Genomic DNA, 27,791 nt, shown 5'->3' with positions numbered 1-27,791 from the left:
TAAAATTAAAAATCATGAAAACACCCATTGTTTGGTAAGGATGCAGAACTCTCATACATTGCTGATGAGAAGGTAAAAATGATGCTACCACTTTGGAAAAAAAATTGATATTCTTCTAAGTTAAACATACACTTAGTATATTATAACCCAGCAATTCTACTTCCATGTATTTATCCAGAAGGCATGTTTGCATATATCTACCCAAAAGTGAATATGTGGAAGTTTATAACAGCTTTATGCATAAGAACTAAAACATGGAAACAGCTTGGATGTCTGTCAACACAGAATGGATAAACAAGTTGTCATGCAGCCAAATGTCCCACGGCAACAAGAAAAAGCAAGACAGTTGATACATGCAACAGCGTGTATGTATGTTGGCAACATTATGCTTAGCAAAAGAACCCAAACAGAAAAGGATATATATATATATATATATATGATGCAGTTATGTGAAATTCTATTACTGGCAAAACGAATCTGTAATCACAGAAAGTAGATCATTTCTTTGTTGTCTGGGTCTGAGTGGTGAAGAGGATAGAATTAATACAGCTGGCAATTAGTGAGCTGATACAAAATAGTCTATACCTTCATTTTTCAGCAATCACACAGTTATTTCCTAAAACATAGCGACTGCAACCTCAATGGGAACATTTCACTGTATATAAATTACAATTCTATAAAGTTGGTAGTCATGTTTCCATATTAAAGTTGACCAATGGTGACCAGCAGGTGGCGTGATGGTTAAGGTGTTGGACTTCCATATGGCCAACCATGATTCAAGTCCTGAGCCTGGCAGCTTGCTTTCTCAATTTCTCTCTCTCAGTGCCTTTCTCTGATGAGTGCACATGTCTTATAGCAAATTTAAAAAAAAATAATAAAATGAGTAATTATTTAAAAAATAAAGTTGACATGCAATTTTTTTAGAGAGATTTTTGCTATAGGGTGCATGTGCTCACTGGAGAGACAGAGAGACAGAGAGAAATCACCCCTCAGAGGGGAGGGATAGCCATGCCTCAATCCCTTCTCTTCCACTGCCCTCTCAGGATTTGGGGCATGCAAGCACATGTGCCTGGAGTGTTTCAAGCTGCTGGTCTGGGACTTAAATCATGGTTATCTATGAAGGAGTCCAGTGACATAACCGTTACGCCCTCTGTTGGTTTGAATATACAATTTATATAGAAAATAAATTGCAATCTACCCCTTCTCAATAAATCACTGTCAAGTATAGATTATATTGTAACTACTTAGTTAGCTTATTAAATATGCAAATTACTGGACAACAGCCTCAGAAATCCGGATTCATGGTTTGATTAGAGTGCATGTTCTAAAGCCTTCAAGTGATTACCTCTAGTCGATTTTAATGAGAGTGCTTCTTAGAGTACTTTAGAAAAAAATTTTTGGAATAGTATCTTCTTCTTTTTTAAGATGTGTTTGTGCCTCCTGGGATCTTGCCTTTTCTAACAGCCCTTTCTTTTAAATATTGATATGTCTCCCATTAGGAAGAGATACAAGGCAGGATTTGGATGGGCTATACCCCTCATAGAACCACAAAGAATAATGAGAAGACAGTATCAAGATTACATTTTGGGGGACCAGCAGATGGCATAATGGCTTTGTTGTTGTACTCCCATGTAGTTGACCATGGTTTGAATTCCAGACCCGGCGGCTTAAAACTCATGCCAGGTGCATGAATGAGTGTGCCCAAGATCCCCAGAGAATGGAAGAGAAGGGACTGCAGCATGATCATCCCCCATATGTGTGTGTGTGGGTGATTTCTCACTTTCTGGCTCTCTGGCAAGTGCATGCACTCTATAACAAAAATCTCTCTCTCTAAAAAAAAGTCATTCTGGGGGTCAGCCCTCTCTCATAGCATAGTAGTTAAGCCTTGTGCATAGGAAGATGAATCCCTCATACCCAACCACTGTTCAAGTCCCAGTCTTGGCATCTTAAAAACACATCAGATGCACATGTGTATGTGCCCCAAATTCTGACAGGATGGAGAATGTAGGAGAAAGGATTGTGGTATGAACACACCCACTGGGAGGTGTGCTCTCTTCCTCTCTCTCTCTGTTAGGCAAACAGTAACTCATTGCCTGATGCATTCTTACCTTCTACCTTGAACATGGTAGGTTTTTAGAACTGTTAGCTGCATAAATGAAGACATATTACATCATTTAGTAAAATGACTTCTGACACAATGACCCCAGACATGCGACAATGTTCTATCATAAAGTTCTCTGTCTTACAGAAATTGGTATGTGTCTACTTGTCCTCAGCTACAATTCATTATTCTTTGAGAAAGTGTGACGATGATATGAAATTGCACAAATAATCTTCAAGTATCGTTTCTGAATCCTTTCTCCTCTAACATGAGAAAATGAGATAGATAAATTTCCCAGTAAGATTTAGGTCACCAATGATTGATGTGTGTAGGCTCAGGAACAAGCTGGCTGGCAGAGAAGGAATGCATAAGTGTGTATGGTTATAAATCTCTTTCTTCTTGCTGAGTAGGATTTAACCATGAAACTAAAAAGTTAAAAAATTTGAGGGTCCTTCAAAAATTAAATTTATCTTTTTAAGCTGCCTACTTTCCTATAAATCCCTTATATTTTGTTTTTCTTCTTTATCTTTTCTTTTCTATTTTGCCAGAGGTCACATTCACTAACCAGAGAGAAACAGAGAGAGAGAGAGAAAGTGAGAAAGCACCTCCAAACACACATATGGAATGGTCACTCTGAAATCTCTTCTCTTCCATTTCTTCCTCCTTTTGGCATTTTGGGCACACATGCACATGTGCCCAGCATGTTTTTCAAGTCACTGGGTCTGGGACTCAAACTGTATAGTCAACTCACATAACCAGCAGGTCATGGGCTGGCCCCCCATATGCTGTTTTCTGCTTAGTACTTTAATACTAATAAATGAGGGGAGCACCCACTGAAGGCTCCCAGGCACCAAACACTGTTGTAAAACTCTGCAGCTACTAACTCATTTAATCCTTACAACATCTGTGTGAGAAAGGAGTGTTTGTGTTCTCACTTCATATGTGAGGAAACTGAAGCATGGATAGATATGTAACCTATCAAAAATGGTACCAGGATCCAAGCCCATACTGTATTACTCCTTAGTCTAGTGTCTATGTATCCCCACACCCCCCCCCCAAATTTCTAGAGTGAGACTAGATCAAGAAAATCTCAATATGTAAGTATAAACTTCTACTGGAAAATATAGCTTCTTCTCTAATAGTGGTGGAATAACATATGAGGACCTACATGGGTATTGATAGATATTTGGTAATCAAAACTATACCTATGGAAATAACCAACTCTGCAGAAATAATAACTAATGTGGTTCATTTCTAAGCATGAATGTGTGTGACCAGGCCCAGAGAATAGGCAAATGTGCCTTTCTCAGGATGATCAGATACAGGGGTTTCTTTTATTTGGTTTTGAGAGTGAGAGACAAAGTTTGGAATTTAGTGAAAAGAGTTTTCCCATTGGTCTAGCCTAAAAAGGTGGGACATCTGAAACTGGGGGCTTGTAAACCATAGGCAGATTTTACAGTTCTTAGGTGGTGATTGGAAAGGAAGGAGGACATCAACAAAGAGTACTATAAGAGATAAGGGGGCTTTCATATGTCACAAGATACTGTCCCAAGGACAGGATGTAGGAAGAGTCCTGTTATCAATGAGTCAAATGGTCTTTTAATATTTGTGTGTATGATTTGCCCATCGCAAAAATGCTATTCCAGGGACAGGATGTAGGAAGAGTCCTGTTATCAAATAGACCAAAATGATCTGTTAATGTTTGTGGGCATGACTCACCCCAGGTCCTATAGAAGGGATTTTGGAAATAGGATAAAGCAGTCAGACTTCTGTCCTCAACTATAACCTCAGTTAATAAAGCTAATAATTATAAACTAAATTCACGGGACCAGCAGTCAGTGTAATGGCTATGTCGCTGAACTCCCATGTAGTTCCCGGGACTGTGGTTCGAGTCCTGGACCTGGTGACTTAAACTCATGCCAGGCGCATGTGCGTGCGTGCCCAAGATCCCAAGAGGAGAATGGAGGAGAAGGGATTGTGGTGTGGCCATCCTCCTGGGGGGGGGGGATTTCTCGCTTTCTATCTCTCTGTCTGTCTTTCTGGCAAGCACACGTGCCCTATAGCAAAAACCTCTCTCAAAAAAAACCCCAAAAAACCAAAAAACAAAGCAAAACTAAATTCAGATAAAATGAGAAAAAAACATTCCCTTCTTTAAACCAAGAGCTAAGTGTTATCCATTTATTTTGGTTATTAGGTCCTAGATTCCAAAATTTTTGAGGAACTTCAAATTCCTATTGTAGACATAACAGGAGATCTTAATTTTCCAGTATTCCACTACAACTGAATCTGCAGAATTGTAGTGGGATTTCAATTAAAGAATTAAAGGGATTTCAATTAAAGATAAATAGTTTCCTAAAGGTTTCTGTTAAAAGATTGTATGAATGTGATACTAAATGGTATTGTTTTATTTTAATGTTTTCACTCAAATATATATTATAGGGAGTAGTTTGAATTGATTATGGCTATAAGAGCTTTGATTTGCTTTTACAAGTGTTTTAAAATGCTAATTCTAAAAATATGACTTTTGTTGAAAAGTAGGGACAAGCATTACTTGTAAGCACAGACTTCAGTTTTGCTTTTCCATAGGAAGAAGTTTCTCACACTAGCACTCTTGGGAGCAAGTTGCTGAGGATGTACTGAACTAATCCTCTCTTTCCTAGACTAATAATATTGTTTAGTTTCATGTTTTTATGTATTGACTTCACAAATCTTAGTTGAGTATTTTATGCTAATTTTTAAAACTTAAATTTTTATTTATTTATAATTATTAGAAAATAAACATAATGAGTTAAAAGCTTATAGCTGTACAGCAGATGGTATAGCAGTTCGTTGCTGACTCCTACATGGTCAATTGCAGTTCAAGTTCCATACTTGGTGGCTTGAAACTTATGCTGGGCACATCCCAAGATCCCAGAAAGAGAATGGAGGAGAAAGGATTATGACATGACCATCCTCTCTGGGGTTGATTTCTCACGTTCTCTCTTACTGTCTTTGCCTCTCTCTCTCCAGCAAATGCACTCACCTTAAGGCAAAAAATCTCTACAACAACAACAGTCTATGGTTAAATTTCTGTATATGAGCATTAGCAATTACAGACCCTCCTCACTTAATGACCAAGATCAATTCCTATGACTAGGTCATTAAACGAATTAGTTGACTGAGGGGTTTAAAAGCAGATGGCACCATCAGGTATATATTTATCAACAGATATCATGCGACATACACTGGAGTAATGTAATTCTATTCATACAAAAAATATACATTAGATAAGTGCCAGAAAGTGACAAGACACACCACAATGCAAGAATATAAATCCAGTATAATCATTTTTATTTATTCTGAATACTATTATGAGTGCACAAAAAGCACACATTTATAAATGAAATATGTAGTCTTGAGTGATTGCTAGCACTTTGCGGTAATACTAACTGACTGCAGACAAAGACAAAAGATAGAGAAAGGGGATCCTTGAGACTCACACAGACTGAGGGAGGGGGTTCCCTGAGCTGGAGAACTGGTACGTTTGAGTGGTCATTTGTTAAGCTGGTAAGTAATGAAACAGGCCAGTCATGATAGCTACAGGACAAAAGCTGGGACCAGCAGCTAGCATCATGGCAGGGGACGTCACTGGACTTCCACGTGGCTGCAATGCGAACCTCACACCTGCAGGCTTGAAACTCACAGGGGACGCATGCACGTGTGTGCCCAGAATCCTGAGAGGAGAAAGGATTGTGGTGTGGCCACAATTTCTCACTTTCTGTCTCTCTGTCTCTGTGGCGAGAGCACGGGCCCTACAGCAAAAATCTCTCTGAGAAAACCAAACAAACAACAAAAAATACCACAAAAGCGTTTCAAGGTCTTTGCTTTATGTTTCTTTTACCTGATAAGTTTTTAGTATCTACTTTGCCTGAGGGAAACATTTGATATGCCTTAGAAGATCAATACTGCAATTGGAGAGTAATGCTAGTCGTAATAGTAGTCATAGTGAGAATGAAAAGAAAAATAGGCTGAAATAATCCTGGCAAAACCTGTTCAGGTACAATGTTTTTTTGTTATTTAACTAAAAGAAAATCCAAGTTGTCTTTAACAACTAATAAAGACCCAATACAAGCATACAGTTCATGGCATTACCAAAATCTGAAAGTCTATCGTCAATATTTTGTATTTCTCTTGTAATAATTGAGATATATTCATTTGCTTTAGACAAAGATTTGTTATGATGCACATACAGTGAGTTACATAATAAGAAATAATTGCTTAGCTTACACGTATTTTATACAGAATGTAGTGCTTATTCATTCTGCACTGGACGCATTAATTCTTTACAAGTACATTAATCCAGTCTGAGAAAACCAAACTTCTACATTTTCACAAAAAACTCTAAATTTTTTGCAAAAGATGCATTTTTCCCCCCAAGGTTATAGTTTACTGCGCATATTTTAGATAATATGAATAGGATGGATAGCCATGAAGAAAAGTACTAATAATATTTTTGTGAAATTGAATATGATAATTAAGCAAATAACATCATCTCTCTGGCTTGAATACCATCTACTAGTCAGCCTCAGATAGCTTCATATTTCATTGCTTTCTCACACGTTTTTAGTTGCTACACAAACATATTTTTAAAGGGCAATTGCTTCTTTTTCTTTTCACTTTCAAAAAATTTTTTTCAAGGTAGTATTAATTTCTTTGTGCGTCTATTATTTGATACAGAATTGAGTGAGACAGGTGTTCTTTTATATTGTTAAAATACAACTTGCTTTTTGATGAACTAAATGTGTGTGACCTTTACATAAGGTCCTGCCAGAGAGCTGAGAGAAAATGGCAAACGTGTAGTTCCCACATGCTGCAGCAGAAAGACCCCAAACAGCCTTACTAAGGTCATGCTTAACAAAGCACCCAAGAAAACAGAACTTGTGTGCCGATATTAATCAGTGTTCTCCAGAGAGACTAATTAATAAGGTGTGTGTGTGTGTGTGTGTGTGTGTGTGTGTGTGTGTGTGTGTGTGTGTGTGTGTGTGTGTGTGTGTGTGTGTGTGTGTGTGTGTGTGTGTGTGTGTGTGTGTGTGTGTGTGTGTGTGTGTGTGTGTGTGTGTGTGTGTGTGTGTGTGTGTGTGTGTGTGTGTGTGTGTGTGTGTGTGTGTGTGTATGTGTGTGTATGTGTGTGTATGCGGATACAGAGAGACTTTAAGGAATTGACTCCAGGGCTGGCAAATTAGAATTATGCAGAAAAAAAGAAGCAGATTGCTTAGAATTCTGGACAAAAATCAGCAGTGCAGCTCTAGGACGAAAGAAGCCTGGAGGCATTTTTTTTTCCAACTCTGTCTCTATCTCTGTCTCCTCTTCTTCCTCTTCCTCCTCCTTTTTTCCTTCCATTGATTGGATAAGGCCTACCTATGTTATGGAGGGGAATCTGCTTTATCCATCGGCTGCTGACTAAAAAAAATTGTCAGAGAACTTGTGCACTTGCCAGAGAGAGAGGGAGAAACCACATCCCAATGAGGTTTGGTCATGCTGCACTCTCTTTTCCTCCATTTCTCCATTTTTTCAGGATTTGGGGCATACATATACACATACTTGACATGTTTTTCAAGTGATAGGGCAGGGATTTGAACCAGTCAGCTGTGTGGGATCTAGTTCCCTTAACCACTATACAACAGGGCAGACCCTTAAATGTTTGTTTTTTTTTTAACCAAACTTTTTAAAATAAGGAATTATTTTATTTAACTTTATTTTAATTTGACTAGAGAGGGACAGAGCGATAAAGGGAGAAGGGGAGAGAAAAAGAGAGAAAGTGAGAAAGCAAGCTGCAATGTCCGGGACTTGAACCATGGTTGGCCATGTGGGAGTCCAGCACCCTTAACCACCACACCATCTGCCAGTTCCCAGACCCTTAAATGTTAATCACATCTACAAAGTACCTGCACAGCAACATCTAGAATGATGTTTGGCCATAATCTTTTTCCCTTCAATGAACAGACGAAAAATGTAATGACGTAGTTAAGTCGACACATCACTGTCCTATTAGCCACAGGTTGAGAAAAATACTACATGTCAGCTCATGTGAAATATGGGACCTTTACTACATGCTTAAAGCAGTATTTAACATGTACGATGTATGTGTATACTTAATAAACAGAATCTCTTCTGAAGTGAGTACATGTGTAAGAATCAAGAGAAGTCAGACTTACTGGGAATGAGTGAACTACTCTATATTTAAATCAAGGGGCATTATTTAGCAAAAGAATGATCTTAAAAGAAAGAATTCATGGAGTGGAAAATACATCATTCCTGACTTTTTGAATGAAACAGAATGGGAAGAAACAGGCCATTATAAAGAGAGAAACTATTGAGTGTAGAATAATAAAAGTACTTCTAGATCATTATGTTTGGGAAAAAAAAATGTTAGGAAGGTCTAACAGTGGTAATTCATGATAGCAGCAGAGGTATATATTATGGTCAGTTTACCCTTTCAATAAACAGACTACTGTGTGTTTGTGTTTGTGTGTGGTGTGATATATATATATATTTCTTTTTAATTGCTAGAGGGTGTGTGCACTTACCAGAGAGAGAAGAGAGAGAGAGAGGAGAAAACATCCCCTTAATGGGGCATGGTCAGGCCACAATTCCTCTTCTTCCATTTCTTCATCCTGATAGGATTTGGATCACATGTATACATGCTTGGCATGTTTTTGAAGCCACCAGAAAGGGAATTAAATCATGAATTAACCATGTGAGATCTGATTCCCTTAACTATCAGGCCACAGAGCCAATCTGTGGTGTGGTGTATAGACCCACACCTTTCTTCCTTTCTTTCTTTCTTTCTTTCTTTCTTTCTTTCTTTCTTTCTTTCTTTCTTTCTTTCTTTCTTTCTTTCTTTCTTTCTTTCTTTCTTTCTTCTTTCTTTTTTTCTTCTTTCTTTAAGAGATTTTTGTTACAAGGCATATATACTCCCCAGAGAAACAAGAAAGAGACAGAGAGAAAAAGTGAGACATCACCCCCAGGGGGGAATGGTCACACTGCAGTTCCTTCTCCTTCATTCTTCTCTTGGGATTTTGAGCATGCATGGACATGTACCTGGTGGGAGTTTTCCTTGGAGAGGTTTTGGCTATAGGATGTGTGTGTGCTCTCACCAGAAAGACAGAGAGAAAGAGAGACAGAAAGTGAGAAATCACTCTCCAGGGGTGACGGCCATACTGCAATCCGCTCTCCTCCATTCCCCTCTTGGGATCTTGGGCATGCATGCACACGTGCCCAGCGTGAGTTTAAGCCACCGCATCTGAGACTTAAACTGTGGTCGACTACATGGGAGTCCAGCAACATAGCCATTACGCCAACTGCTGGTGCCAACACCTCGTGGGAGTTTTAAGCCACCTGTTCTAGGACTCAAAGCATGGTCAACTGCCTGGGAGTTCAGCGACATAATCATTATGTCCTCTGTTGGTCCCAACCCATGCATTTTCAATGTGGTAATGTACAACATATTTATATGTAACCAATAGAATTTGTTTTTAATATTCTCTTTCCTAGGATCTGAAGTGGTTTCTTTTGATGGACAAAGTACCCTGGTGTACAAATTTTATAAAAAATCCTTAAGACCAACAAGAGAGATTATTTCTTTGAAATTTAAAACCATGCAGAGCAGTGGAATTCTGCTCCACAGAGAAGGACAACATGGAAATCGCATTGCTCTGGAATTAATTAAAGGAAAACTTGTCTTTTTTCTTAATTCAGGTAAAAAGTATTTGCATTTCTATACTAGCAGCTTAAAGATTTTTGCTTAGATGAAATTACACTTATTGTTACTTAATCTTTTTACAGTTTGAATGATAAGTTATATGGATATCATATAATTTATTACTCAAACCTACAAGAGTTAAAAAATATATCACTAATAGTTACTCTGGGACAGTGACTGCAAAATAGATCTTTCATGGGACAATGTAAGGAAAATTTAAGAGCATTACTAACAAATCCATGCAGTATGTACGGATCCCAAGTGTGATTTATATTAAAGCATTTTTAGTGACAACTATACAAGAAGGTCATTATATGCTTTATATGTTATATAAAATATACATATAATCATATAGACAAGAATAGGTCATTATGTGATCATGCTGATAAGGAGGTTCAAACAAAAAATAAAATTACAAAATAAATGTGATGCCTTGAGTAACAAGAAGAAAAAAATCAATTGCGAAAAAGGTAATTTCAACAAAGTGTAGAAATGAATAAAAATAAATAAATAAAGGTGTAAAGACATTATGTTGAAGTGGGAGAGAAAGTCAGATGACAACTGTTTAGGATGGAAAGATGGGCATAAATTGTGTTGCTGCACTGAAAGGGAAGCCTTGATTTTGGACAGAAATAACTCAGTGTTTGTTTTTTTTTTCTCCTCTCTTTTAAGGCATTGTCGACTTGTCCTCCACAAATGCTCATGTGAACCTTACCCTGGGCAGCCTGCTAGATGACCAGCACTGGCACTCCGTCCTCATTGAGCTCCACAACACCCATGTCAACTTCACTGTGGACAAACACACTCAGCATTTTCACACAAAAGGAGAATCTGGTTACTTGGATCTTAATTTTGAGGTTATTATAGATAGTAAAGTTTAAATAAAGTATAACCTGAAAAAGAAATGAATTCTATAGAGAATGCCATGTCATAGCCATTCAGAACTATACGACTACTGCGAAGAGAGATAGATAGGTCCAGTTACCACTGAACTCTATATTCTTTGTCATAGGTCTCCTTACTATTACAGATCATCTTTTCTACCTGTGAGCAAGTAACCAATTACAGTGTCAGGTCTAGAAAATTTTCAACTAATGAAGCAAAATCAAGGTAGCAAGCAATGTTATTAAATATATTGCTTTGACACTTCATCTGGTAAATTACAACTATTGTTTGAGTATGAACAAATTTCTGGGGAATTTGTTTTTTATTTTGTCTGTGCAATTCTAACAATCATAGTATTATTTAGGACTACTTTGAGGAGTTAGTAACATATATACTAATAGATTTATTAAATAACCAGAGAGTCAATTGTGCATATGTAAACAATTAAAAAACTATTTTTTATAACTTAACACTTTTTTGTAACATATTGCCCATATGTATCTACACTACAGTATTAAATTAAATATATTCAGCCAGTTCTTCAAAGCACACTTTCAAGTGTATGAAGGATCAGAGAAAAATAGAAAATCTATGATTTTTTTAAGTTTATTTATTTCTTTCATGAATAAGAGAGACAGAGAGAGAGAGAACATCTCCAATAAGATCTTGACACCAGGATCCACCCCCAAGCTTTAGCCAGTACCGAATCATAGACAAGTTTATATCTGGAGTACTTAGTGAGGTTTCCAGACTTCAACCGGGAACCTTCCCACGTGGGATTGCCTTGCAGAGCCTCACATTTTACACCTGTGCCATCATTTGGCTCCAGGAAAGCTATGATTTCTAAAAAAATTTGTTAGAGAGAATGTGTGCTCATTATAGAGATAGAGACAGAGAGAGAAAGAGAGAGAAGGGAAGTGAGAAAGCACCTCTCCCTCATGGGGAATGGTCACGGAGCAATCCCTTCTCCTCCATTTCTCCTCTTGGAATTTGGGTACACATGCACACACGCCGTGTGTGTGTGTGTGTGTGTGTGTGTGTGTGTGTGTGTTTTGTTTGTTTGTTTTTGAGAGGTTTTTGCTATAGGGCACGCACGCTCACCAGTCAGACAGAGACAGAGAGACAGAAAGCTAGAAATCACCCCCCAAGGGGGATGGCCATGCCGCAATCCCTTCTCCTCCATTCTCCTCTTGGGATCTTGGGCACTTACGCACATGTGCCTGGTGTGAGTTTTAAGCCACCTGGTCCAGGACGCGAACTGCAGTCGACTACATGGGAGTCCAGCGACATAGCCATTACACTAACTGCTCGTCCCCACGCCGAGTGTGTTTTTAAAGCCACTGAGTCCTGTACTCATACCATGTAGCTGCAGTCCACCATGTGGAATCCAACTGCCTTAACGAACATACTACCAGCTGGCCCAGAAAGCTCTATTTTTTATCTGGTATAACTGGCTTTGGCATATACTGTCTTCTGAAAACCCTGGTCCTATACCAGGTGACTCATTGTCTTATTGCCTTAATTTTACCATATAATGGCAAAAAATGGAGAGGTTGGAAAATAATGGACTTCAGGCCAAATATGGACTTCTTTTGATCTGTTTAAAACAAAAAGTTTTGTTTTCATTACAAAAAAAAAAAAAAAAAAGGTTCACTGGAATCCATGCTTATTTCTTTTTAAAATGTATTATCTATGACTACTTTGGTACTTTATTGATAAGAGTTGAATGTTGAGAAAAAGACCCTATGACTTACAAAGCCGAAAATATTTATTGTACAACGTGGCCTTTTACAAGGCTGTTCTTTCCCTTTAAGTCTCTATACAAATGTCTGGTGCAGAAATAAAGGTACCAAAACATGCAGATATAAAGGATCCATCATGTGAAATCAAATAGCATGGAAATGATGGGACAATGCAAACATGTTTATAATAATTAGCACTACATGGGTTAATTAGCAATGTTTTAAACAGATAATCAGAAAATCACTAAGCAATGTTGTTTATGTCATTATTCTTTCTAAGATCAGCTTTGGAGGAATTCCGACACCTGGAAGATCATTGGCAGTCTCACATAAAAACTTCCATGGGTGTTTAGAGAATCTTCATTATAATGGAGTGAATATTATTGAACTAGCCAAGAAACACAAACCACAGATCCTCGTTATGGTAAGGAAACCTAAATCGGAAGGAAAACAAAAAGGAATCTTGTTATTATTTTTTGCATTAAAACAACACATCTTTAGGCCTCCATTTGATGTACTATTTTAAAAAAATCAACTCTTACTTTTCAAACAGTGTCCATATAATGTAACAATATTTATTATGCAGAAGAAATTAAAAAGTAAATATGCCTCATGGAACATGGTTATTTCATTTTTATATGAAGTAAAACAACTCTATTTTTGCATAGAAATAAAAATTCATATGCAGCGTGTGTTTTTGCTATTATTATTCTCAGGAGACCAATTATTTTGCAATGGAAATCCCTAATGAGTTTTTCCCTAGTCACCTGGAAACACTACTAAATCAGTTAATAAACTTCTCTAAATGTTGAAAATTTTAAATTCCGAAGATTCAGGTTAAAGGGTAAGTTCATATTTAATGTCAGCAAATCTTCAAGGACATCAGGGAAATATTTACATATATATATGTGTATATATATATATATATAATATATATATATATGTAAATATACACACATATAGACACACATATATACACACATATGTATACATTATATGTGTGTGTGTGTGTAATTTTTATTTTTAGGCCTGTACTGACCAGAGAAAGATGGAGAGAAGGAAAGTGAGAAATCACCTTCCAGGGGGATGGTCATGCTGCAATCTCTTTTCCTCCATTTTCCTCTGGGAATTTTAGGCATGCACATACATACACCTGGTGTGATTTTCAAGCCTTCAGGTCTGGGACTCGAACCACAGTCAGTCATGTGGGAATCCAGCTGGCCCTACTTATTTTGTTTTAAAAGTGTTTTCTTTCCTATTACGTGCTGGAAGGAGGTGGCTCATGGGATGTAGGACCAAAACCTGAAAGCGTCTTTGGCTCTGTATTCCCAGGCCACAAAATCAACATATCACTTGGGTTAGCATTAGAAAAAGGGAAAGAACAGTCATGAGGCCTAGGAATCCTCCAAGAAGGTTAAAGGATGAAATAAAACGATAGGTCTGAAGTTTAAGCTCTCGTATGCTGAGATAATACAAATTAAACATTCTATCAAGATGCATGAAAATAGAAATACCAAAGGAAAGAGTAATAAGAAGTCTTCCTAAAGGGAAAATATCTTTGACACGATTAAAAGTAAATGAAGAAGAAGGAGGTAAATGGAATAGCCCTCTACCTGTATATAGGAAACTGAAATATTAACTATGTTCCTAACAGAAAGAGTAAGAAGCAACTGAGGTTGCTTTTGCTAGATGTGCTTCACCCAAATCCTAAGACTTGTTTGGCCAATGGGAATCTGTGTCAAGAAGCCTAATGTAACATCTCCTGAACTCAAATCCATCTTTTATTAAAAAGAATTATATATATATATATATATATAATTTATTTATTTTTAATTTGACCAGAAAGAGACAGAATGAGAGAAAGGAAAAGTGAGAAAGCAAGCCCCCAGGTTCAGGACTTGAACTGTGGTCACCATGTGAGAGTCCAGCATCCTAACCACCATACCACCTGCCAGCCCCTCAAATCCACCTCTTTACTGCCAATCTTTGGCATGAAAAACAATCTCTCTTTCTTACTCTAACACCTATGGGGATATTCCTGAAGGTACTGTTATTGAAGTGAATCAAAGTGAATTGGGCCTCATGACACAAGGAGCCAAGAATGTATTTGACGGAAAAAGACACAGGCTTCTGTACAAATTTTATATTATTCCAGATTAGTGACGGATTTATTGATGGAATTATTAATCCATATAGCTAATTAGGAAAATTACAATTATGCTGATATCTGGAGGCCTGAATATTGTTCTAAAGAAAATGATTTATTAATTACATTGTATAAAGATGCTAAAAATGTATACATTTTACTGCCCCCCCCCAAAAAAAACAACTCTGAAGAATTCATTCCAAATTGCTCATTTGAATGTAATGTGTTAGGAGAATTTCATTCTGAGAGTTACTGACATTTTATGTGTTCTTTATAAAAATAGGAAAAATATTGCTTCAATATCTAAAAGAATCGCATTTTAACATACCTTTTGTTGGCAAAATAAGTTGCCGAATTGGCTCATTCAACTGCTAGTTAAGTGTGCTTCTTTATTGTCACAGCACTACCTATTTAAATGATGAGGCAGTTGTCCAATAATTACATTTATACTATGGATCAATGCCTGCTACTCTTAAGTTTTGGTAGTTAATTTTTTACAGCAAATGCTTTCTTACGATAGAAACTATTTTATATTCAGCAGTATTAAAAGAAGACCCAAGAGTACCTGTTCTGGTTTATGCGTAGGTATAATGTATATTATAGATTATTTAGAAATTGTAAGGCCAACCAGTAGTCTGGTGGTTAAGGTGACTGGATCCCTCATGGTCGATTTTACGTTTCGAGTCCTGGACCCAGCAGTTTAAAAAATATTCTGGGCATGTGTGTATGCTCAAGAAAATTACGAGAATGGAAGAGAGGGACTGTGTTGTGACCATTCCCTTGAGGGGTGATTTCTCACTTTCCCTCTCCTTCTCTCTCTCTGGCAATCACATATGCCCTAAAGCAAACAAACATAAAGAAAGAAAGAAGAGAAAAAAAAAAGAAAATTGAATTGTATCAGGGAAGTCCTGCAATGCAAGCCCAGAACCTTTCCCATGCAGATCCGGCTGCTTTACCCCCACAGCACCACATGAATCCTGGGTGTGGAATTTTTAACATTCTTCTGGTAATTCAGCTGTTCAGCTACATTTGAGAACCACTAGCTAGATTATGTAGATTGCTTCAGTGACATCTAAAATCGTATATAGTGTACTGGTAGAAATAATTTAGGGCCAATCACAGGGCCTAGTGGTTTAGGGAGCTGATTACCACTCCAATCCTGTCCCCAGTGGTTTGAAAAACATGCTTGGTGCTGGTATGTGTATGTCCATGATCCCAGCAAGTTGAAGAGATGAAGGAGAAGAGGTTGCAGCACAACCATGTCCCATTGAGGGATGCATTCTATTTCTCCCTTATTCTCTGTCTCTCACTACCTGATGAGCACATGCACCCTTCGGCAAAAAAAAAAAAAAAAAAAAAAAAAAAAAAAGAAAAAAAAAAAAAAAAAAAAGGAATAAAAGAAAGAAAGAAAAGAAAAATAGATGATTTAATGGGAATTCTAATTATAATCTGAATTACTAGGGTGTTTCTCTAGAACTGAAATTTATATGTATGGATAAATACCCCAAAATCAAGAATTATTACTTCCTTCCACCGCCACCCGCCCCCCCCTCCAAAATGCATAAAGATAAACAGTAGGATAGGTTTGATTTACCAGATATTAAAACATACTGAAGGCTGCTGTTCTAGACTCAGTGTGGTATTGGGTAAGAATGGACAAGTCAGTGGAAAAGAGCAGCAATCTCAGAAAAACCCTAGTATATATGCAAAGTTATTAGTAACAAGTCATATGGTTCAATATAATAGAAAAGTGTTGAACTGTATCATAAATTTTGCTGAAACAAACAAGTGTCCATAATACAGAAAATAAACAAGGGTCACTAAATTTTTTTTAGAGAGGGCTTTTTGCTATAGGGTGCATGCAGTTGCCAAAGAGACAGAGAGAAAGTGAGAAACCATCCCCCAGGGGGATGACCATACTGCAATCCCTTCTCCATTCTCTTCTCCAGATTTTGGGTTTACATGCACATGGGCCTCCCATGAGTGTCAAGTCTCCGGGTCTGGGACTCGAATCATGGTTGGTCATGTAGGAGTCCAGTGTCTTAACCACTATGCCACCTACTGGTTCCTTATTTTTATTTTTTAAATTCCCTACGGGGAATGGTCACTCTGCAATCCCTTCTCCATTTATTTGTTCCTCCTTTTGTGATTTTGGGCAAACTGATGGGTCTGGAACTTGAACTTTACAGTTGGCCATGTGGGATCCAGCTGCCTTAACCCCCACACCATCAGCTGACCTGGATCACTGTTTTGTACAAAGTGAAGATATGCAAATGTCATGAGTATAAGAAACAACAACAAGAAAAATTTTGGAAGAAAATCTACTAGACTGGGACCAGCAGTTAGTGTAATGGCTATGTCACTGGACTCCCATGTAGTTGACCATTGTTTGCGTCCCAGACCCAGTGGCTTAAAACTCACTCTGGGTACGTGTGTGTGCGTGCCCAAGTTCCTGAGAGGAGAATGGAGGAGAAGGGATTGAGGCGTGGCCATCCTCCTGGGGGGGTGACTTCTCGCTTTCTGTCTCTCTGTCTCTCTCTGTCTGGCGAGCGCATGCACCCTATAGCAAAACACTCTAAAAAAATAAAAAAAAGAAAGAAAGAAAAAGGAAATCTACTAGACTTTGTAGAACCTAAGTAAATATAAAACTTTTCTACCAAAGATTGAAAACTCAAAAGCTATAAAAGAAAATATAGACATAACTGACTATATGAAAATTAATAACATTTCTATGCTAAAAATACTATAAGCAAATTCTGTATGAGTGTTAGATCTGGAAAATATTTGGAACACTGTCAAAGTATAATATTTTAAAAAATATGATCCATACAAATATTAAATAAACGTGTCAAAGACCTAAGGAGAGAACAGTGTAAACAGAGTAAAGTTGGTACAAATGAGATTTTGAGGAATTTTTTAATTTTTTAAGAAAGATTTTTGCTATAGGGAGCTTGTGCTTGCTAGAGAGACAGAGAGAGAGATAGAAAGTGAGAAATCACTCCTCCCAGGCGGTGTGGCTACACCGCAATCCATTCTCCTTTATTCTCCTCTTAGGATTTTAGGCACACACACACACACACACACACACACACACACACCCAGTATTTTTTAAACACAAAAATCTACTAGACTGGGACCAGCAGTTAGTGTAATGGCTATGTCACTGGACTCCCATGTAGTTGACCATTGTTTGCGTCCCAGACCCAGTGGCTTAAAACTCACTCTGGGTACGTGTGTGTGCGTGCCCAAGTTCCTGAGAGGAGAATGGAGGAGAAGGGATTGAGGCGTGGCCATCCTCCTGGGGGGGTGACTTCTCGCTTTCTGTCTCTCTGTCTCTCTCTGTCTGGCGAGCGCATGCACCCTATAGCAAAACACTCTAAAAAAATAAAAAAAAGAAAGAAAGAAAAAGGAAATCTACTAGACTTTGTAGAACCTAAGTAAATATAAAACTTTTCTACCAAAGATTGAAAACTCAAAAGCTATAAAAGAAAATATAGACATAACTGACTATATGAAAATTAATAACATTTCTATGCTAAAAATACTATAAGCAAATTCTGTATGAGTGTTAGATCTGGAAAATATTTGGAACACTGTCAAAGTATAATATTTTAAAAAATATGATCCATACAAATATTAAATAAACGTGTCAAAGACCTAAGGAGAGAACAGTGTAAACAGAGTAAAGTTGGTACAAATGAGATTTTGAGGAATTTTTTAATTTTTTAAGAAAGATTTTTGCTATAGGGAGCTTGTGCTTGCTAGAGAGACAGAGAGAGAGATAGAAAGTGAGAAATCACTCCTCCCAGGCGGTGTGGCTACACCGCAATCCATTCTCCTTTATTCTCCTCTTAGGATTTTAGGCACACACACACACACACACACACACACACACACCCAGCATGTTTTGAAGCCACAGGGTCTGGGACTCAAACTGCTATTGACTATATGGGAGTCCAGTGATGTGATCATTCTGCCATCTGCTGGTCCCTCGAGGAATGTTTTTTAGCAAAGATCAACTGTTCAGGGGATAGTCTGAAAGTATGGAAATGTCTGGTTCATTGTTGTATTCTCAGGTTTAGCACAGGGCCTGGAAAATACTTGGTATTATATAAACTCCTTTTGAATTAAATTATATTGCAACTCCTTTGCTCATGCTGAGAAATAGAAGCATGGAGAAATTCACGTAAAAACTACAGAGAAAGATTTGCCCAATTATAATGCTTACATTGGAAGACAAGATAAATGTCATAGATTTAAGCTTTATTTAGTAGACTAATTTATAAAATCCTTTGCAAATCTTTGCCAAATCTATGTTAATCTAGATAAAATCGGCACTCTGAGACCTCTCAAAGTGCTCTTTTGTTTTATTTATAGGGAAATGTGTCCTTCCGGTGTCCACAAACACAGACGGTCCCTGTGACTTTCCTAAGCTCCAAGAGTTATCTGGCTCTGCCTGGCAACCCCGGCGAGGACAAAGTGTCTGTGACTTTTCAGTTTCGAACATGGAACAAAGCAGGACGCTTGCTTTTTGGTGAACTTCAACATGGTGCAGGGAGTTTTGTCCTTTTTCTTAAGGATGGAAAACTCAAACTGAATCTCTTCCAGCCAGGCCAGTACTTGAGGAACGTCACAGCAGGTAACAGATGTCTTCTTGTCAGTCTTTCAAAGAAACCAAAGATGAACATTTGGGGCAAAGTTAATAATGAGGTAATGAGATCATCAAAGCCTCTGATTAGAGCAACTGGACTGCCATTTGCTTTTAGGTTTCTCTAAACTGTTCACATGTGGGACACACAACCATCACTAAGGTGATCTTTAGATCCCAAGTGACAATATCCAGGAGACAAACAGACTTTCTGCAGACATGTATCCCCACGCGCAAGAAATGTTGTGTAATCTCCTTAAGCCCCATCTTCTGACAAACATTCCCGGCCTCCAGCCCAGAGAGCTACAGACAGCACCTCATGGTAGACAGCATACAGAGACATCCACTTTTCCTCTTCATTCTCTCTTCCTCCCCTCCTCTCTTCTTATCGTCTGTGGAGAATTATTCTATGCACAGTGGGACCTTGGTAATATTGTTGTGCCGTGAAACATGCCAGCAAATACTGAGTGCTTGTTCTTTTGCTGAGAGCTGTAAGTTTTCTTAGATGGCCTGGCACCAGGGAAGAGTCTCTCAACTCCACTTACTGTCCTTCTGGTTATAAATCTCTGAACCTCCCTAAGCCTTGTCTATTTTCACTTGACTCGCAACCCTTAGATCTTTGCAGGGAGAACAATAGAAGGAATTTGATTTTATTAGCATAGTGTCCATGACCCCCCTACCCCCTTGGGCCCTCTCTTGCCCCTTCCTCTGAATATCTATTCTAACATGTGGGATTGCCTCATTTCAGTACTTCTGGAACAATCTGGCACCTCCACATGTTATAATCTATATCCATCTTTGATCCAAGATTAACTGTGAGAAAGTATTCCGAGGTGATATATATCTATATCTTTTAGAAATGCAAATCTATTTCCACTTCCTCACAAATTGAATTTCCTTCATGAAAGGGTGAAATCATGATTTACATATATATACAAAATGATTATGTCAAAGGTTTTGTTTAACTCATTAGTTAATGAAGCCACCAGTGTTGGAGAAATAATTAAAGGAAAAAAATATAACCTGCCAACCTAGTGAATCCCCTTCTCAAGATAAAAAATAATTTAATCATTTTATTATTGAATAAATATTAAACCAAACTGAAAGGCACATCACTAATAAATGAGACTGCAAAGAGAAAGAAATCTCGTTCTTTTATATAACGAGGCATATACGACTCATTACACACGTGTTCTCAAGATAAAGAATAATGTCCTCAGTAAGAGGACTTGCCAACACTGTTTGCCACACACCATTCACCTGGTAACTGAGAAGATCACCTGTATTAACTCACTGTCCTTATCCAAAGGTAAATTAAAACTCCTCTTATCTCTTTAAAAAGCAGATAGTTACAACTTAGTGCAGGTACCCAGACTCCCAGAGACCTGGACACATTCCTCTTTGATGTTTACATTTCCAAGACTAGACTTCAAGGCCCTTGGGGAAAACATTTCTGGGTTGTTAAGATTAGAAAGAGGCTAAATAAGTTCTTTTAAAAAAATGTTTAAAGCATTAGTTACTTAATGGTATTTGTTATTATTAATATTATTTTAAAATTTGCTATAAGGCAGGACAAGCAGATGGCATAATGGTTATGTCATGGACTCTCATGTAGTCTACCATGGTCGAAGTGCCAGACCTGGTGGCTTAAACTCATGCTGGGCATGCGTGCATGTGTGCCCAAAATCCTGAGAAGAGAATGGAGAAGTAATTTATGTTGTGGCCATCCCCCCTGGGGAGTGATTTCTCACTTTCTGTCTCTTTGATAAACACATGCACCCTATAGCAAAAATCTCTCCAACAAAACACACATACACACAATGAAATTTGCTATAAGGCTTGTGTACTCACCAGAGAGAGACATAGAGTGAGAGAGAGAAAGGAAAAGTGAGAAAGCAAGTCACCAGGTCTGGGACTCAAATCATGATCGGTCATGTGGAAGTTCAGCATCTCAACTATCAACCCCTTGCTGGCCTGAATTCTTTTAAAAAGTGTTGAAGATTTTTAAAATTTAGTTTTACAACTAAACAAGTTAATTTGCAATTACAAGTTTTCTAAAGGAAATGCTGGAAGAAAAGGGAGAGTGAGTGAGTCTCTTATCCTTTTTGGCATCAAGGAAGTTTGTTGTTGTTTAGGTTTATGTTTAATCTCACATCGGTAAAGTCATTTTGAAGAACCCCAAGTACCACATACTTGTCAGAAAAGGAGTGCTGAAATGAAATTATAAATAGATGTAAACCTAGAGAACATTGTCAACATCCCCAGGGAGAGAGGTGTCCCTTATTTGTACAAAGTTGGTGTGTCTATAAACAGATATTTACATTACTATCAGTGTTTTTTTTTTTTTTACACCAGTTTGCTACACAGTTAAAGTAATCTAGTCAAAGATGAAGGTTTACATTTATATGGGATAAGCTAATCTTTTCAGTGAAAAGATATCTAGTAATCTCTTTTGCCCATCTCAAAGACTGTCTTCATTTAGCTTCTCCTCCAGTAAGTATATAGTTCTGCTAATGAGTTGCACATATTGACGTGCTGACCAAGCATTTTCTGGGTTGCACAATAACTAGAATTAAAGTTAATTGAAAACCTTAAATCACTTCAGGATTGTGTTTTAGTTCATGGCTTTGTGAGAGTGATGTTTTGTCTCTGCATTTAAAATGCTGTAGTTCTTCACAAGAGATTATCTCTGTATGCAAACACTTGTTTTTTTTGAATCTCTCCTCCCCTTAGGGTGCATGTGCTCACTGGAGAGAGAGAGAGAGAAAGAGAGAGACTGTGAGAGGGAAAGTGAGAAATTATTCCCCAGGGGGGATAGTCATACTGCCATCCCTTCTCCATTCTCCTCCCAGGATCTTAGGCACAAAGGAAAATGTGCCCGGAGTGACTTTCAAGCCATCACTGGGCCCAGGACTCCAACCTCAGTGGACATATGGGAGACCAGCGACGTAACTGCTATGCCATCTGGTGGTCCCCATATACAAACATTTTTAACATACATGTTGTGGGCAGTTGTTTAATTAATTTAATAATTTATCATTAAAATATTTGTAAATGCTACTATATCTGATTTCCCTGGGTATAAACTGTGATGAAAGGCCAAATATAATGTATCAGAGAAAAAAAGCAAAAGAAAAAAAGTAGAGGGGACCAGCAGTTAGCGTAATGGCTATGTCGCTGGACTCCCACATAGTTGATTGTGGTTCGAGTCCCAGACCCCGTGCCTTAAACTCATGCCAGGCACGTGTGCGTGCGTGCCCAAGATCCCGAGAGGAAAATGGAGGAGAAGGGATTGTGGCGTGGCCATCCCCTCTGGGGGGTGAGTTCTTGCTTTCTATCTCTCTGTCTCTGTCCATCTGTCTGGCGAGCGCATGCGCCCTATAGCAAAAATCTCTCCAAAAAAGGGAAAAAAAAGTAGATATTAAATGTGACAAAAAGCATGCAAAGATCTGCTTTCAATTATGAAAAGAAATTCTTAAAAAGGGTACCATTTGGACTTTATATAATCATAACAAAAACATGTCAAAGATTTTATTTAACTCATTGGCTAATAGGGGAATAAGTAAGATGTCATGAGTTCAAAGGAGAATTTAAAGAATCAAAGATGCATACGCAGTAAACTATAATAAATTTATTATACATGATGTAAAACTACTTATTCAATAGATTGAGGTGGGAAGGCAGGGAAAGAAGGTGAATTGTATTTTCACTGTACACAACTCATTTATATTATACTATCTATAAATAGACAATAATCGTATGCTTACTTTCAATTTCCTGGGATTTAAAGTGGTAAAAGAACTCTTAAGAGAGTAAAAGGCACATAGGCCGGTAGAATCAGATTACACTGAAGATAGTCTTTAGATGATGCCTGTTTTTACACTGGAAACTTCCAGTAATCACGGTTGATTTTATTCTATTCTTTTATTTATTTTAAAAATTTGCTATAGGGCACATGCATCCGCCCGAGATGGAGAAAAGAGAGGGAAATGAGAAAGCACCTCCTGGGCAAATGACCAAGCTGGAATCCCTTCTTCTCCATTCTCCTCTTGGGGTTTTGGGTATGTTTGCACACAGGCCCAGCATGTTTTTCAGGCTTTAGGTGGGGACTTGAACCATGCAGTCAGCCATGTGGGATCCAGTGGCTTTAACCACCATACCACCTGCTGGCCCTCATGGTTGTGTCCTAGGAGAGGGTGTGTGGTCTCAGAAAAATCAGATCCTTGGTGCCACAGACAAAGAATTGAATGCAGCACAAGGTCAAGCAGAAGAAGCCGGCTTATTACGTGGTAGTACACTAAGATAGCTCAAGAGCCCCTTGTGTAGGATTGAGTTACCTTTATAGGGCAGATGAGGATTGACTAGGGTGCTCTTCACATGTCTGGTTGCTCAATTTTACACATCTACAGCTTTACATAAAGATTTTGTCACTGGAAATAACAAACTACAGAAATAACAATGCAGTTTATTGCTAAGCACGAGATTGAGTGACTGGACAGGAGAAAGACAAAAGTATTTTTGGGGGTATTGAAATACAGTGGCTCCTTTTTTATAGCTCTGAGAGCAGGAGAGTTGTCAATCAGCATAAGGAGTCTTTTACATTGGCCTGGCCCAAAAAGGTGGGACATCTGGAAGCAGATTTGTCAGTTATAGGTGAGTTCTTGATTCTCAGGCTAGTAATTGGTTAAACAAAAATACAAGGTTCTGTTCCTGAAAGAAATCAGCAAAAGAGTGCCTGTGTTTTATTCTAAGAGATATGAAGGCTTACTATTATCGTAAAAACACTATGCTAGGGGCCCCGGAAGTGGCATAGTGGTTAAGGTGTTGAACTCCCACATGGCCCACTGTAATTCAAGTCCCAAACCTAATGACTTGAAACTCATGCCAGGCATGTGTGTGTGTGTGTGTGCCCAAAATCCTGAGAGGAGAATAAAAGAGAAGGGAGGATGGAGGAGAAGGGGTTGTGGCATGACTATCTCTCCTAGGGGATGATTTCTCACTTTCTCTCTCTCTCTCTCATGTCTCTGTCTCTCTGGCAAACAAATGAGCTCTATACTAAAAATCTCTCAAAACAAACAAGCAAACAAAAACACCATGCTAGGAGCAGGATGAGGTATCCTATTACTGATGGACCAAAGTGTTCTGGTCTGTTAATGTTCCTAGGCCTCTGTTAATGTTTGTCGGTGTGACTCTCCCAGACCCCCGAGAAACAACTCTGGAATAAAAGAAACAGTCACAATTGTGTCCTTAGTTGATTTTTTTTTTTTTTTTTTAGATTTTTGCCATGGGGTATGTCAATTGATTTTAAAGTTCATTTTATATCCTTACACATTGTCATTACTTCTATTTTTGTTTCATACATCATTAAAGCTTAAAAGGGGAAATTAAAATATTAATATGTTAATTTTAAAAAATATTAAGTACTATATTTGAAATGCTAATAATATGCTATATTCACATCAAAATAAATGTGTTTGGAAGATAAGTATATTAAGCATGGTCGTTCGAATAATTAACAGGCTTCCTAAGACCATCATCAAAAAGCTTCACAGAAGCATTTCTATTTCCTTGGAGTGTATTGTGATACAGTTGACTCCTGAGCCATTTTGATCCTAGCCTAATTTTAAACATGAGTGGAATATTGATATAATAGGCCTCGTGAAGCTAGTCTCACTTTAACCCATTGAGTGGCACTATCTTTCATATATTTATAGATGGAAGAAAATACATAGTATCTTCAGTGATTTTAAATACTTTAAATTTGCCATCAAAGATAATTCATTAGGTTGTAATATTTCACACCATTAATTCATAGCTAGTATGAAGAATCACAGAATAATGTGGATATGAATACAAATATATAAAATATGGTATATTTATATATAAAATACAACTTCAGTTCTTTCCTCAGAATTTTCTTATCAAATATTAAATAATAATTTTAGAGGCTAGCAGGTGGCATAGAAGTTAGGGTGCTGAACTCCCACATGGCCAACCATGGTTCATGTCCTGGATCCAGTGACTTAAAACTCATGCCAGGCACATGTGTGTGCAAGCCCCAGATTCCAAGAGGAGAGTGGAGGAAAAGGGATTGTGGTGTGGCCATACCCCTAGGGGGTGATTTCTCACTTTCCCTCTCACGGTCTCTCTAGCAAGCACATACACTCTATGGGAAAAAACTTTAAACAAATAAATAAATAAAATTATTTTAGAAATAAGGTTATAATCATAACTATAATCATAGTGTATTCATTTAGAAATCACTTGAACATATATCAAAGATTTTATTTAACTCATTAATTAATTAATGAAGAAACCAGTATGGTGTTACAATTGGTTCAAAGGAGAATTCAATACACACACACACACACACACATCTGTATAGGCAGGTACGAAATGCTGAAATGAATTTATAGACAGATAGAAAATGGGTCAATAACCAATTGTATCCCACTAGGCATAAATAATTTGCATTTCTAAAGACAAAGATCATGTGGCATTATTCTCAGTTTCTACAAGTTGCAAAACTGTTAAACAGCTCAGACAGTGAACAGAGCTTACCTGAGTGGGTGTAACTAGAGGGGATAGTCAGTGATCTTTCCCTTTCATTTCAAAGTTTTCCACAACTCTTCTGAGCACAACTTTATCAATTCAAAAATATAGATATTTTTTGTTAGATTCAGTGGAGCAAGCGAATTTTGCATTTGAAATTGTGTGTTTTTTATCCCATTATTAAAACTTTCATCAGTTACATTTGATAATTACATCTGGTCAGTAAGCACCTTATTATAATTCGTTATAGTGACTTTTTAGAAGAAGTAATATTTTTGTCCCCACTTAATATAAACCGAATGTCCGCACTCCATAACTGAAACTGACGGGCTAAAGGATGTACAAACAGAAGAGGTGGATGTGAATGCCAGATGTGTTGTGTGTGGAGGAGTGGGGCCTGGGGAAGAACATTTGGAGGAGGGATACGAAGACAGCATTGTTGAGACAGGGAGGTAGTGTTGCTATATTTTGATCAACTAGACTGGGGAGAAATGTTCATATATTGAAATGATCACCTTGTAAGCTAAATAATGTAACTGAATGTATTAAAAAATGTAAATAAAAATTTAAAAATAAAATAAAAAAAGAAGTAATATTTTAATTCCTCTGCCATTATCATGATAAAAATTTTAATTGAAGGTGGTTAATTTTTTTCAGTGCTGTATCAATGAGTAAATACTGCTTTTTGATTTATTTAGTCATTTGAATCAAATTGTTCACAAATAGTAAGTTCATAATTTGTAGTTGTTTTTAACTCATTTTATTTCCTCCAGGTACCAGAGTAAATGACGGGCAGTGGCATTCTGTGTCCTTATCTGCTAAAGGGAGCCATCTGAATGTGGTGGTGGACGATGACACAGTTGTTCAGTCCTCGGTGACTCAGCTGATTGGTTCGGGCAACATCTACTACTTCGGAGGTAAGTGAAGGCAACCAAACTCTACAGGCAGTTGGACCATTTCTATCTTTGTTGCCATTCATCCCATAACACTCAAACCAAGTAAATACTGAAGACGTGTTTATCTCTTTCTATGAAATAAATACCTTTGATTTTTAAAAGAACATACAAAGTTTAGTCAATTATTCTTTCCAATACAAAAGTAAGTGTCTATAGAAAGTTTACTTAATGTTTAAATAAGTTCATATTTTCATGTGACATAAAAAGAAAATATACTTTAGTTATGCAGAGTAAACAAGAAGCAAGTAGAACCTTTCAAATGTCAAATAATCATAATCTCTACAAGAGATACATTTATACTTGTACCCCTTGTAAAAACAAAATAAATCATATTGCCCAAAGTCACTGGCTTACATAAAATTCGACTGAAGTTATAGACTTGTTATACATCTCAGTCCACACTATTGAATTATTATTACACAAAGTTCGGTTTATGGGTAGAGAGATGAATGATTTTTTTTAAAAGAAGTAAGTAATAGGAAGTATCGAACTGTTAAGAACTTTCCAAACATTGGAAATCAGAAACAAAAATTAATTAATAGGAGAAATGCATACTAAGTGGAATCCATAGTGTAATTGATAGTTTACTGCTACAAAAGATGGAATGTTCCTTCTAAAATTCCTATGTTGCAATCCTAACCCCTAAAGAGATGGTATTAGAAGCTTGTGGGGAGTAATTAAATCATGAGGGAGGAGTGCTCATGAATGGGATTAGTGTCGTTATATAAGAGACCCCAGAAAGCTCTCTAGCACTCTTTTCATTATGTGAGCATGCGGCAAGAATATGGCCATCTGTGGGACCAGCAGATGGTGTAATGGTTACATTGCTGGACTCCCACATGGCCGACTGCAATTTGAACCCCAAACACAGTGACTTCAAACTCATACCATCTCTCCTGGGGGGTGATTTCTCACTCTCTATCTCTCTGTCTCTCTCTGTCCGGCAAGTGCATGTGCCGTGCAGCAACAATCTCTCTCTTTAAAATATTAAGAATATGGACATCTATGAAACAGAAAGCA

At 37.6% G+C, this 27,791-nt stretch overlaps 1 protein-coding gene across 1 annotated transcript in view; it reads left to right on the top strand.

The window, feature by feature from the left end:
- The window catches only part of LOC102487571 (contactin-associated protein-like 3), a 222,793-nt gene that overhangs the window by 79,609 nt on the left and 115,393 nt on the right, over positions 1-27,791 (top strand). The window contains 5 exon segments of the mRNA XM_027768474.1: positions 9,635-9,838; positions 10,515-10,699; positions 12,750-12,893; positions 18,993-19,254; positions 26,589-26,732. Coding sequence (XP_027624275.1) covers positions 9,635-9,838; positions 10,515-10,699; positions 12,750-12,893; positions 18,993-19,254; positions 26,589-26,732 — 939 coding nt within the window.

Source organism: Tupaia chinensis, unplaced genomic scaffold (assembly GCF_000334495.1).
Source record: "Tupaia chinensis unplaced genomic scaffold, TupChi_1.0 Scaffold146604_1, whole genome shotgun sequence".
In the NCBI taxonomy this organism is placed as follows: domain Eukaryota; kingdom Metazoa; phylum Chordata; class Mammalia; order Scandentia; family Tupaiidae; genus Tupaia; species Tupaia belangeri.
The sequence above is the reverse complement of the archived record's forward strand: the minus strand, read 5'-3'. Positions and strand labels throughout refer to the sequence as shown.